We start from the raw sequence: 13,554 nt of genomic DNA on the forward strand, positions 1-13,554 counted from the left end.
TATGTTATATTTCAAAATGAAAATGTCATTTGAGTTAAAGAGTCTTGATCTCATTGACAAGGTCAGATGTTTACCTATTATTTATGTCATAAAGATACGGGTTAAAAGCCCAAATCTAAACTCTGAATTTAGCCCCAACTGGGTGGTAAATGTTGTTATAATTATGTCTAGAATAGTTTTTTCTTGATAATTTTACTGCAAGCAACAGAAAAATATCATTATTATCAATACATTTTTTTTTGTAATTTAATGTGTTCTTAACATTTACTTTTAAGAACATAAAAAAACCTGTTTAATGGCATTATGGCACTTAAACATGAATTTTTAAAAATACTTTTCACCTTTAGCAGAAATAAGACTTCACATTTTCTGCATTTGTTTTGTCAGACTTTGCTCTTTTCTGTTCCCTAATAAATATTGCACCTTGTTGCATTTTAAGTGTACTTGTCCATAAATGTGCTAAGGTGGAATAATACCACTAGGTGCATGCAAAAAGTCCAATGATTTTTTTATTTTTGTTTTACCTGTGTAACCATGATGTTTGGACATGCATAAAGGTAATACCACGGTATTTTTAGAAATAAATTGGAGCACCATATTGATTCCAGCATTATCACTTGACCATGGCATGGTATCTCCAGTATTTTTGTGGTTTGAAGACTTTTATTCTGAAGGGCATTTTCCCAGTGTTCTACCGCACAGGAAGTGCTTCGAACAAGCAAAGCGGAAGTTGTTGTTCATAGACCAACTTGTGTTCTAATGTCATCTTTCTCACAGTCTGTACATGCATCATGCGTGTAATTAGTAATATTCAGATAGCGTTTCTTTAATCTCGCTGATACGACTGGTTGCAGTTGGGTGAGTTTTCTAGTAATAATGGTTTTAGTTTATTATTGTTGCGTGTTGTCCAGGCCTTTGTGCCAGAGAGCATGTTTTACTATACGTGCTGTGGATTAAATATAAAATCTTGCATATTTATTTAAAATAATTTGGAAAAGAAGCAGTCAACTATATCTTGTTACTTATGTAACACTACATGACATTCACATCTTGCAGAGTATTTGGCGCCCCACAAGTCTTGACATGACAGCACTAGTAAACAAATGGTTGCAATTGTTGTATAGAGACTAGATATAAGGATATATATATATATATATATATATATATATATATATATATATATACACGTGTGTGTGTGTGTGTGTGTATATACATGTTCACAGGCAAAGCATGGTGTTATTAAATAAATCCAATGTAATATCATGGTACTTCTTGTTGAACAGCATTACATTTTGTATCAATATTTGCATTTCCAAGAGGAATTGTTAATGCTGGCAGGGAATTCATTAATATATACCATTAAAATAATTTTGATATTAAAATAATAGCATTAACTTTTATCTTTGGTGCTGTATAGCTTTAATTTTAAAATCTATAAAGTTTCAAAAGCCAGTATGTATGGCGTGCCTAAAACTGAGGTCTACACAATAAAGTGGCACAATAAACAGATATATTTCTTCATTAATGACCAATGCCGATTTATCTAGAGTTGGGGTTCTGGTGAAAAGCTAAAAATGTATTCAGCCAAAAAATTTAAAAATAAAAACAATTAAAATAGAACGCTTAACAAGACAAAATATTTCATTTCTTTACCTGCATCTCATGTGACCACAAACCAACATCCGAGAACCCCTAATTTTAGAGAAAAGTATGGCCAAATGCAAACATTTATTTTTACTCAAAATTCAGTAAAAATTGTTTAATCATTGTGAATAAATTCAATTATATAATGTTAATTCTTGAATAGTATTTAATTGTATCTGTATGATATTTCCAGGTGCCCAGGTGGAGCTGTGATCTGCATTTGCCTACGGCCTGAGCTCTTGTCTTTCTTGCACTATAACTCTGAACCCTTGTATGACCTTCATCTCTCTGGCACCCACATGAGCGCAGCGTTCTATTCCCGCTGGGCCGAGCGCCATGCCTGACCGGGATAGCACCTACCTGGCAGGTGGCGGCGGAGGTGGCAGCGGTGTGGGCACTGGGGACGAGGGAGGAGCCGGGACAGGTTTGGGTGGAGGTGTTGGAGAGGGTAGAGTGACGGTGGTGGGCGGATCAGCGGGCTGCACAGGGGGTAACGGCGGTCCTGGGGCCATGGGAGGCGGCGGGGCGTTAGGAAACGGCAACAGCTGCAGCGGAGCCAGTGGCGGTGCGGGACTGGATGGCGTTTGCCGGGACTTTTTGCGCAACGTGTGCAAGCGCGGCAAACGCTGCCGCTTCCGCCATCCAGACTTCAATGAGGTTCCCGACTTGGGTGTGCAGAAGAATGAGTTCATCTTCTGCCATGACCATCAGAACAAAGAGTGCGTGCGCACCAACTGCCGATTCGTGCACGGCTCGAAGGAAGACGAGGACTACTATAAGAAAACCGGAGAGCTTCCACTTCGGCTCAGGGGGAAGGTGGCGGCCGGATTGGGATTGTCTCCGACCGACCTCCCGTTGAGTCGCGGAGAGGTGCCCATTTGCAGGGACTATCTAAAAGGAGAGTGCCAGCGGGGCAACAAGTGCAAGTTCCGACATGTCAGGAAGGACTACGAATATGAGGCCTCGCCCAGGGTTGGTGTGGGATGCATGATGGGTGTCACCGGTGGCGTGAGCGGGATGGTGAATGCTGGTGGGGGTGGTACGGTTGGTGTCGGTGGGGCCTGCGGTGGGATGTCTGGCCTGGTTGGTGGCGGCGTGGGAACCTACATGGGAATGGGATGTCCCAGCATGGGCGGGTGCAGAGACCAGGGCCTGTCGGTTGGAGGTGGAGGTGGGGGCTCGATGAGCAGCTGCATGTCGATGGGGACAGTGGGTCATCGGCGCTTCGACAGGGGCCCCTGCTCCGTCTACGACCCCCTGTTCGAAAATGGCATGTTTGAAGCCGGGCCGGTGGAGGCCCCCGTTGACCACACGGCCTTCCAGCTGAAGAGACGGCGTTTGGATGGGCTGCGGTTGACCGATGGGACCAGCGGTGGACATTACGACCTGGGGGTTCAGACCACCCTGCCGATCCGTCCGATAGAGTACCGCTTGCTAGAAGAGGAGAACGCCCTACTGAGGAAAAGAGTGGAGGAGCTTAAGAAACAGGTAGGGGATGTACTCTTCCTTTCTTCAGTGGGAAGATATATTGAAAGTCCTATGGATATAGTCCATGTGTGCACTGTACTACTCGCTAGCTTGATATTGCTAGCCTACCTTTAAGATCGCTGATAGAATCACTTGTTTTAAAAATGTAACCACATCCTAAATGTCTCAAACTTCCTTCCTTCGCTTTATTTGTTTTCAAGGTGTCCAACCTGATAGCCACCAACGAGGTGCTTCTGGACCAGAACGCTCAGTTTCGAAGCCAGGCTAAAGTAATGACGCTGTCCTCCACCCCTGCTCCATCTGAACAGAGTCTGGCGCCCCCTGTTGGTTCTGTGAGTTCCTACAACCATGGCATTGCCCAGACACACACCACTCTGAGCAGTGCTGGTCTGCAGCCCCGCCCCGTCACTCAACAAGATCTGGTGGCTTCGACCGGCGCACCGACCGCCCCTCCTTCGAATGCTGCGCCCCCCTCCGCACCCCCACCACATCTGAACCCCGACCCCATCTCTGCCGCCCTCGCTCAGACTATCGCCCAGGGATTGGCCCCTCCTGTTTCAATGGCCCCTGTTGCTGTTTCGGTGGCGCCGGTGGCCGTGTCCATGGCACAACCATTGCCGGGCATCACGATGAGCCACGCGACCACACCGATGGTGTCGTACCCCATCGCCAGTCAGAGTATGAGGATCACCCCCATGCCTCATTAATAAGGCCACACTTCAGCAATATATACATTAACTGGAATCAAAGCAACTCTGCTGACACCAGTAAACCATGGGAAGTTTCTCAGGTGAAGGGTCGGTTCTGACTGAATGAACATACAGATTTCTGTATAGAATATAGATATTTTCTTGTGTACTTATGGAATTATTTCAGTTTTTTCCGTGCTTTAGCAGATGATTCCCATGGAAAGACTCTTTTGAAATCATCATTGACTTCACATGACATCTATTAACTCATTTTGAAAGATGTAACTATTCAACTAAATCACTAAGGTATGAATTGTGAATTTACTTGTTAGCTGTCAGTTTTAGTTTGATTTCTTTTTTTAATAGTTTGTTTTGTGAATTGTTTTTGTGTGAACTGATTGTTTTGATTGTTCACCCAAAAAAAATGAATCAGACACAATTCTCGTCATAAAAAAGTGTTTTATTTCTTTATGTTGGAAACTAAATAACTGCATTTTTCTGTCAGAATATTGGTCTTGTTTCTTTCATCTTGAGTAAGTATCTTTCTTAAATGTTAATGAAAAATTATATTTCTTATCAAACCAGACTTCTGTTATTAGTTTGATTGCTTTCTCATTCTGTTGAGAGTATAGTATATCCTAGTTTGTTCTCTCATGGCCTGTCCACTGATGTTAAGACCACCTGAGACAGATCTGGGCTGAATGGGATTTTAGCAACTCCCTGTGCTGTGCAAATATTATCATATAAATAATGTTTCCCCTTCTTATTTATTTTAAAATTGTTGATTTGATTTTACCAATGTATGGTTTATATCTAGAAATCCCTATAAACAGTCACATTGAAATATTGCTTATAATCAGTTCTCAGAAATGAACTGTCATCCTTCAGTGTTTATGTTTTTAAGCTAACAAATAGGTTAAAATTATTCATCATCTGGTGTTGTTTAAAGCCCTTTGAAGCTGAATGAAACACTCATTTGGACCTTGAACCGTTTGGTTCCCATTGAAGTCCATTATATGGGGAAAAATCCTGTAATGTTTTCATCAAAAACCTTCATTTCTTTTCGACTGAAGACAGAAAAACATGGACATCTTGGAGGACATGGGGTGAGTAAATTATCAGCAAAAGTTTTTTTTAAAGGTGAACTACTCTCAACTACTTTAATATAACAGCTTCAAATGGGTATCAGGCTGTGAGTGCTGCAGAGACCAGGCTTTGGCAGAGACGCTCTGCGTGAGTGGTATTTACGACAGTAACCTTAAATACATGTACTCCACAGTACTCTAGGGGTCGCTGTTTGACAAAAATGAAAATTAAAAAAATTTATGAAAATGAATGCCTTTAAAAATTGAAATTATCTCATCATTTGATATTTTGAAGAATGTCAGTAACAAGACAATTGATGGTTGCCATTGACTTCCATGGTGGTGGGGGGGGGGGGGGGGATTCTATGGAAGTCAATTGTGCTCCATCTCAACTGTTTGGTTTCAGAAAATCTTTAAAATATCTTTTGTAAAAATATTACCCCTTGGTCACTTGGACCCTCCCAAAAGGGATAAAAATAATAGTTTTGGGGGGGTTACTGAATAATAATAATAAGTAGTTATTGTGTTGTGTAGGCTGCAGAAATTCGTGTTCACTTTTTTTTGTCGTGTTATTTCAACGCGCTTTTCAGCGACGCAGAGCAGCGAGCGCTCGTCAGAAACAGGACAGTGTGCGTGTGCGTGTGTGTGTGTTCATCCGAGTCTCATTGGTCTGTCACTGCTCGACCATTTTAGAATATTTCATATTTGAGATGGCCTGGCCAATCAAATTAAAGTAGGCGGGCTTAATGTTCAGAAGCGACTAGACGACGCTTCAGTCAAGTGCGAAATGTAAGTAGTTGAGTTAAACTAAATATTTCATAATTTACCGTTTTTAGGTCATAAATGTTAAAGGAATGACAAAAATAATCAGGCAAACTAATAAACTTTTGTCAAATTTCACCATTTTGAACTGAAAATAGGCCTGTAACGGGACTCGTGTAAGTTAACTGTAGCTCAACGGTTAACGTTAAGTTTACCGCCATTGAGAAGACAAGACACATTCACTAAGCCGTTTTAGGCACGAGTTAAATAATGAATTTGTACATACTGAGATTTAATATAAAACAATTTGTTGCCTTTAGTAAATTAAAAATCATCTTTTGGAGGGGAAAAGACAGGGCAAGATCTGAGAGAGAAAAAAAGGGTGATGGAGAAAACAGCAGGTAAGTTAACGTTATTGGCAAATAATCTACTGCCCGCTAACATTTTTTCAAATCTATTTCTTATGCTCTTTTTTGCCTTCAAACGTCTTGAAATGCACATATAAGAGAAATAAAAAATGTGAACCCCCAAATGGAGAGTGACGTCACCAGTCGAAACAGCTGCCCCCCCCCCTAATGAGGAGGGGGGGGGGTAACACAATAGCTATAAGGGGGGGGGGGTTGGGGGCACATTCGAACACATGTAATTTAAATTAAATTGAGACAACAAGTCAGAATTGATCCAAGACTTGTGAATATAGAAGCGTTCACAGAATAAACTGGCTAACTCTAGCTTCCAACTAAGTTAAAAGAATTCGCCCCTTTTTACAACTGCGTCGTTTTCTGTGGGCGTGATCTGCCTCTATAACGGTGCGGGCAGGCCAGTGATTTCAGACAGACAAGCTGCAAGAAGGAAAAAGAGTGTCATGCCAAAAGGGTAACAGCCGTGAGGTGGGCGATTTCTCTTTCTCGGGCTGACTGACTTATTGATCTGCAGTGATCAGGCATCCGATTCATCTGCAGTTTTTCTCTAACTAGTCCATGCGCCAAAGCAACGTGACTTTCAATCAAACAGCACATGTTGAATTTGAGTTGCAAATCGCTGCGTTTATAATCGAATCTTGACTTTGAAAACATTTGCCTACAAACCAACAGACTACAATGTCGCACGTTGATTCAGGGCCGAAAAATGACTCGGACTCGGAGCAGAAGACTGAACCAGCCCGGGATAGTTCATCAGGAGAAATGGTCGTCCCTAAAACTAAATTATTGGACGCCAAGGCAATCTTATGGACTTTCGGCAAATGTCTCACTGCCATGTTGCCTGTTTACCTGGCTGGTTACTATCGCATGAGCACTAGTTTGGTAATGTTTGGGATGATGGTTTACGCAGGATGGAAACATTCTCGTGAGGCGAAGGAGGCGAGACTGAGATCCGCTATACAGTTACTCAACGACGAGCAAGAATACATATCCTCCAAATCATTTAGAAGTCGAGGAGACCTGCCTTCTTGGGTAAGAATGCATAAAAGCCCGTCTTTTGATAGGTGAATAAAACTATTCACTCCGGTACTGTTATTAATGCATAACGCCCAAATAAATCATTACTTAATAATACTAAGAGAGAAATTAAGCGTTTTTATGTAAAACACATTTGCATCGCTACAAAAAAAGAAAGAAAAAAATGAAAAAGAGTAATGTACAGCAATGTCCGATTCGCGAAAGATTTGTTTTTCCAATCGGTTCATTTGAATGAATCAGAGTCGTGGTACTTTTGAAATCTCTTCGCATAGAATTCAAACTGAGGAGTGTTGAATTTAAGAATCATAAATTACCACAAATTTGACGCCACCTAATCGACAACATAGTAAAAACAGCAATATTTTACAGGAAAAAAAGCCTCGCGATTACTTATCTTTGGAAAGAATCATTTTTTAAACAGTTCATTGTTTGAACGAATCGATTCGAAAATGAATGAATCTAATTCCCTACTGCTGCTAAACAGTAGGAGTGGTCTGCAGATTTAGAGGACATTTTTAGACCTATTGGTGGCGCTGTATCGGTGGTGTACTGCATACTAGTAACTGCGTACTTGGCCAAATTCCCATTGTCCAAATCATTCTGAATACATTGTTGCTTTTCATCTCCTCCCCATGTGCACAGTATGCTTCCATAAAAGAGTTTATGCTATATTTGCTCATGTCTCATGGCTATCATGTGGTAAAATAAACTATGCATGTTATTAATGGGGGTACAAATTATAAAAATCTACACTGCATAGTATGTATTATTTAAGAAGGAAATAATGTAAAAACATTCATGATAGACTGAGGTGATTGCATGTGGTGTTTTCTTCTTCTTTTTACCACATCCTCTGTTAAAGTTTGTTCTACAGCCCATAAGCATAGACAGCGCTTAGAGGTCTGTTATTGTTTTTTCTTTATAATTTCAGGTCAACTTCCCAGATGTGGAGAAGGTTGAATGGCTAAACAAGGTAATTCAGCAAACCGTTTCAGTTTACATTTGTTTATTAACATCAAGCCTGTAATCCCATGTGTTCCTGATCCACCCATCAAATGAACGACCCCTCCTTCATGTCACAACAGCTGCCATGTGACCACCCACACGCCTGCTGAACAAAAGCTTTATATATACTATTATTACACATCCATTCTCAACCAAACACTAATTCAACCAACATATGTTCCTTGCCTTTGAATTATTAGATCAGTTGCGATACATGCTTTCCCAGGAAATTACATTTTTATTCTATTTTTGCATCTCAAACGCCTGAAAACAAAAAACGAACAAAACAAAACTTAATTATAATACTCCAAATGCATTACACAATAAGCACCAACATACTATAGTAGTATAACATAAGATTAAAGATGAAACCCGTTAAAAGAAAATACAGTTAGTATACATAATATGCATAACAAAAAAAATGGTAATAATAAAGTAATAATAAAAGACAACATAATACATTGAATACTTATAACAATATGGTATTAATGGTATTAAAATATTCTTTATTCAAAATATACTGTATATATTTTTGATTTTGGGATGAAATGAACTTTCTTCATGAGATTCAGAATAAGAAGGAGCAGATAGAGATATATCCCTTCCTGACACCATTTATCCTTCTTTTCGTTAGTAGTTTGATTATAACAGTGCTGCGGCTTATCATTAGAACACAAATATTTAGGCCTGACTTTATCAGTGATTCACGAGGCAGACATTTTACGCTGGCAGTTATTCCAGCAGAGACTCTCCCCTCTTCATATCCTGTGGTCATGTGGTCTCTGCATGAGTCACAATGCTATTTCTAAAATCTGTGGTTTACATTTGTAATGAAACAATCTAAAAAAATGGCCTGGCATCTGACGCTTTAGCTTCTGTTATCACCTCTTAACATCCGCAAACAAGAAGTCACTATAGCAACTAGGCAAACACAAATGGCACGGTGTAAACATCGTCAAGTAGAGCAGAGAACAGACATGGGCATTAAACAGAAGGAACTGGGTCAGATCTCCAGTCCCCCAATCTACAACATACATTTTTTATGCATTATTTTAGACTCATACAGTATCAATACAAAAATGCAGATGTGTTATCATTATTTATGAGTTATACATGGAATTATACCATGGTATAATGCCTGTGAAAGGGTTATGTGCAGGTTTTCCAGACTTTGCACTTAAATGTTGGCTGGGCATCCATTAATTTACTTACACAGCTGTCCGCCATCCCGTTAAAAAACTCTTTTTCTCAGGGTAATTAACTTATGTTCACGTTTTCCTTATTCATGTGTTGAGTGCCAATTCGAGGAGACATGGAAGGTGGGATTCTGGGAGCAGGGAAATCTCTTTAGAGTGGCTTATTTTATTAATTAAAATATCAGTATTTGGAACCAGCGTATAAATTCTTGTGTCACACTATTTGTCCTACCCCTAATTGGCTTTATGCACAGCTGCACTACGTCCTGAACTTCAGCCAGCTCCTTGTTTCCTGTCTTACATTATTGGACTAATTGATTAATTCAGGTGTGCCTGACCTCAGTAGTCACGGCAACAATAATCAGACACAACTGATTTAATTAAGTTTGTCCAATAATGGCAGACAGGAAACAAGGAGCTGGCTGAAGTTCAGGAAGTAGTGCAGCTGTGCATAAAGCCAATTGTGATGTATATAAGAGAAACGGATTCTTAAACAAAAAAAAATGCAGAGTGGAGCTTGATTTTGTTAATTGGGAATTGATTGGATGGTTGTGGCTTCCTATTGGTGGATCTCATGTGAGTGACAGGTTGCCCCGCCTTCATGCCAGTAAACACGTCATAAGAGATGAGTTGTGAATGAAAGAGGGAGGGGAAGTTGTTTTGATTAAAGATTATGAGGGAACTATTTATAATAAATACTACAATATTCCATAAAAAAAGAAGAATAGTCCATTTTTTATTTCATGGGGACTTTAATATCAAATAAAAATATGACACTCTTTCTCTACCTGTCTATTTCTCAAGGTTATCCATCAGGCCTGGCCATATATTGGTCAGTATTTGGAGAAGCTGCTTACGGAAACCATTGCCCCATCCATCCGCGGCTCCAGCACTCATCTACAGACTCTCAGCTTCACCAAGATAGACTTTGGTGGCAAGGTCATACATGGAAACACACACACACCGCTACACAATAAATAATATTCCAGTAACATCCCTGCAGATTTCATTCCACCACAGTAGGAGATTAAAAGAGGCTCCACTGCCCTTGAAACATGTCTGAACAAGCATTCTGTAAGAATAAACACATCTGATGTCTCATGGCAAACATTCCTTTCCAGGCGAGAGTGACATTTTTTTGTTAATGTGATTTAAAGGACATTAGGCTGTGAAAATCTTGCTCATTAACACAGTTATAGACTTCTGATGTTTAAAAATAGCTATTGAATTATTACTGCGGGGTGTTTATGAGCTGATAATGACAAGCTAATAATGAAATCTTAAATTGTCAAATTTAAATAAATAAATCATTTTAAAATCTAAACAATCAAATTAAAGCACTTAAAAGATAATTTGTCATGTGACCATTAGCTGACATCATAGAACCATAAACAAGCAAGTATGTTGTTAAATTACTTTAATATTAGCCTAAAATCTAATGACCTAAAAACACTTCTATATTATAGTGTTATGGAAGAGTATATGCATAAAGAAACTGATTTGCCCTATATTAGAGTTTTGGCTGCACATTTCTATCTTCTACAACAGAACTTTTCTTTATTTTACAGCCGATGAAGGTGGTTGGAGTGAAGGCTCATTCAGAAAATGAAAAAGGTCAAATTCTGCTTGACGTTTACATCAGGTGACGCATTCATCTATTTACTGACTTGAGATTGGGATATATTTGAGATTCTCATGCAATCATGAGTGAATTTTCTATTGTCTCTCAGGGAGTGATTCAAAAGTCTTGTGTAATCAATATTGTGTCTGTATTTTTACAAGCTGACAAAACAAGACTATCAAACTGCATCCAACTCAGATTTGTTTATCAAGAGAATAACATGAGTGTATATCCTATAGGGGTGGAACGGTATGTATTCATATTGAACCGAAACGGTACGGGCGCCACAGTTCGGTGCACAAATTTGCATGCAGAATACACGGTATAAAAATAAATAAAACTAAATAGCGATAAATTTCGCTCTATTCACGTTTGGTGTGAACGCAGCATAATGAACAGGCTGTGATTTCAAGATTGCAATGCTGGAGTGTGTCATTCAAACTGCAAAGTGTTTACTGATATTTGTGTACACTCGCAATAAAACACAACATTGTGCTTTTGTCACACTATAAACCCGTGTCAAACTAACCTGTCACCCAACCAAAAACACAGTTTTAAAAGCAAAACATATTTATCCAACCCCATTTCAAAAAGTCTGTGGGTTCCATCTTTTGGACATTCATCATGTCGCATTGGTTTTCATGTCTTGTGCTTGGAGTCGGAGCACTAATCTGTTTATTTTTAAGTTGCACATTCTACATTGATTAAAAAAGAAAATCAAATGTGTTTTTAATGGTAGTATTATTTTATACCGAAATCAATTATTTATAATTCAAATGAGAATAATTAAAATTAAGAAAAACAAATCTGAAATATAGCAAATTAATTTTAAATTCATTCAGGTACAATTATCAAACATATCTCAAGGTCTTTTAGTCTTTTTATTAATTTAATTCATAAAATAATTATATAAAACTATTGTCATTGCTCTACAAACTAGCTCTATGTTAAATAAAACTTATTTAAAAAGTATAAGGCTTAAGATATTTATAAAAATGCCTTTTGAATTTTTGTTTTACTATTCACTCTATTGTACCGAACCGTGATGTATTAACCGAACCGTGACTTCCGTGTACCATTCCACCCCTAATATCCTATTTAAAGACTTCGTTTTTTGTTTAGTTTTACATCAAGTTTTAGCTGTTTGGAACAAATTCAGCAGAATAGTTAAATTTATTTGTAAAGAGTTCAAAGCAACCTAATGTTTCCTCTCCGTCATATTTTCTCAGTTACGTGGGGGATGTCGAGATAAACGTGGAGGTGAAGAGGTATTTCTGCAAGGCTGGTGTGAAGGGAATACAGGTGAGATTGTGTTTTGCAGGACAATTGATGCATGGTCCCACTGTAGAAATGAAATCTTGAGAGATAATTCCACTTGCATTCTTTCAGCTTCATGGAATGATGCGTGTGATTTTGGAGCCATTGATCGGTGACGTCCCAATCGTGGGTGCTGTGACCATGTTCTTCATCCAAAGACCCGTGAGTGTCTCTAAACACATACTTCACCACTATAAAGAAGCTTTTGTGGACCGGAAAGTTTCCATGTATGTTAAAGGTTCTTCATGGATGCCAATAAAGGACCTATTAGATGAAAAATAAGGGTTCTTCTATGGTTGACTAGATGATTCTTTTGAGCTTAAATCAATTTTGACACTACACTATCCCCCAGTCTCTTTAAGTTTTGAGCTTAAATCAATTTTGACATTACACTATCCCCCAGTTTCTCTAAGTCTTAAGCCTAGTCCCAGACTAAAATGCATGTTTGAACTGAACATGTTTTAACTGAAAGCAACTTGCACTGACATATCTTGAAATATGTCAGTGTGATTGTTTTGTCTCGAGAGGCACACCTATAATGTTTTTTTCTAAGGCACGTTTATAAAAGCTACTTTAATGTCCTAATTGTACTAAGGCCTAATCCTGCCTTAATCTAAGCCTATTGGTTCAGATCAAATGCATTATTAGTTCTTGGTAACATCCATTAACTGAGGAAGTTGAAACCCTCCTGTGTTCTCTGAAGCTCCATTGAACTTTAAAATGTTCTGCATTAGTCTTCTTGCAAGTGTGTTATGAGTCTTACTGTCTTTATTCTTTCATTAGTGCTTGAATTAGAATATTACTTTTAAAAGAATCATGTAGTCTTCTCCTTTTTCCTCTTTGTTGTTAGAAACTGACCATTAACTGGACCGGTTTGACCAACCTGCTGGACATCCCAGGGGTCAAGTGAGTTTTAGTTATTACACATACACAGTAACAATTTATTCAGTTCAGTACACTCACTGTCCTGATCGACATCCGTTTCTTTAAAAAAAAAAAAATGTCACACTTTCTGTCCCTGTTCCTTTTCTCAGTATGATGTCAGACACTGTGATCATGGACGCGATTGCCTCGTTCCTGGTTTTGCCCAATCGTCTCACTGTTCCTCTGGTGGCAGATCTGCATGTGGCTCAGTTGAGGAGCCCTCTGCCTAGGGTAACACACGCATACACACCTTACACATATCCAATCAACATACAATGACCAAATTACTCAAATACATGATACTTTGGTTTTTGTAATTAACATTTACTGAACAGTTCAAAAGTTTTGGCTCAGTTAAAAAAA

General features: G+C 38.9%; 2 protein-coding genes across 3 annotated transcripts in view; both read left to right on the top strand.

Annotated features, from left to right (window-relative positions):
- The first annotated feature begins 695 nt into the window (after positions 1 to 695).
- zc3h10 (zinc finger CCCH-type containing 10) lies at positions 696 to 4,407 on the top strand. The gene is made up of 3 exons (XM_039693417.2): positions 696 to 858; positions 1,838 to 3,132; positions 3,333 to 4,407. The coding sequence occupies exons 2-3, from the start codon at positions 1,981 to 1,983 to the stop codon at positions 3,837 to 3,839; spliced, it is 1,659 nt and encodes a 552-aa protein (XP_039549351.2). The 5' UTR covers positions 696 to 858; positions 1,838 to 1,980; the 3' UTR covers positions 3,840 to 4,407.
- A 2,005-nt stretch (positions 4,408 to 6,412) lies between these two features.
- The window catches only part of esyt1b (extended synaptotagmin 1b), a 70,282-nt gene continuing 63,140 nt past the window's right edge, over positions 6,413 to 13,554 (top strand). Inside the window, exons 1-8 of one of the 2 annotated variants that reach the window (XM_089134469.1) lie at positions 6,413 to 7,122; positions 8,060 to 8,101; positions 10,134 to 10,268; positions 10,898 to 10,971; positions 12,180 to 12,252; positions 12,340 to 12,429; positions 13,118 to 13,173; positions 13,302 to 13,422. In XM_089134469.1, coding sequence (XP_088990595.1) covers positions 6,769 to 7,122; positions 8,060 to 8,101; positions 10,134 to 10,268; positions 10,898 to 10,971; positions 12,180 to 12,252; positions 12,340 to 12,429; positions 13,118 to 13,173; positions 13,302 to 13,422 — 945 coding nt within the window. In that variant the 5' untranslated portion in view covers positions 6,413 to 6,768. The remainder of the gene's footprint in view (positions 7,123 to 8,059; positions 8,102 to 10,133; positions 10,269 to 10,897; positions 10,972 to 12,179; positions 12,253 to 12,339; positions 12,430 to 13,117; positions 13,174 to 13,301; positions 13,423 to 13,554) is intronic. The other variant, XM_089134468.1, reaches the window with a different exon arrangement.

This window comes from Pimephales promelas, chromosome 8 (genome assembly GCF_988280905.1).
Source record: "Pimephales promelas chromosome 8, fPimPro1.hap1.1, whole genome shotgun sequence".
Lineage (NCBI taxonomy): Eukaryota > Metazoa > Chordata > Actinopteri > Cypriniformes > Leuciscidae > Pimephales > Pimephales promelas.

Coding starts and splice junctions, on each gene's coding strand:
- zc3h10 (XM_039693417.2), top strand. CDS start 1,981: ATGCCTGACCGGGATAGCACCTACCTGGCAGGTGGCGGCGGAGGTGGC. Junction 3,133..3,332: donor TGGAGGAGCTTAAGAAACAG/GTAGGGGATGTA, acceptor TTTGTTTTCAAG/GTGTCCAACCTGATAGCCAC.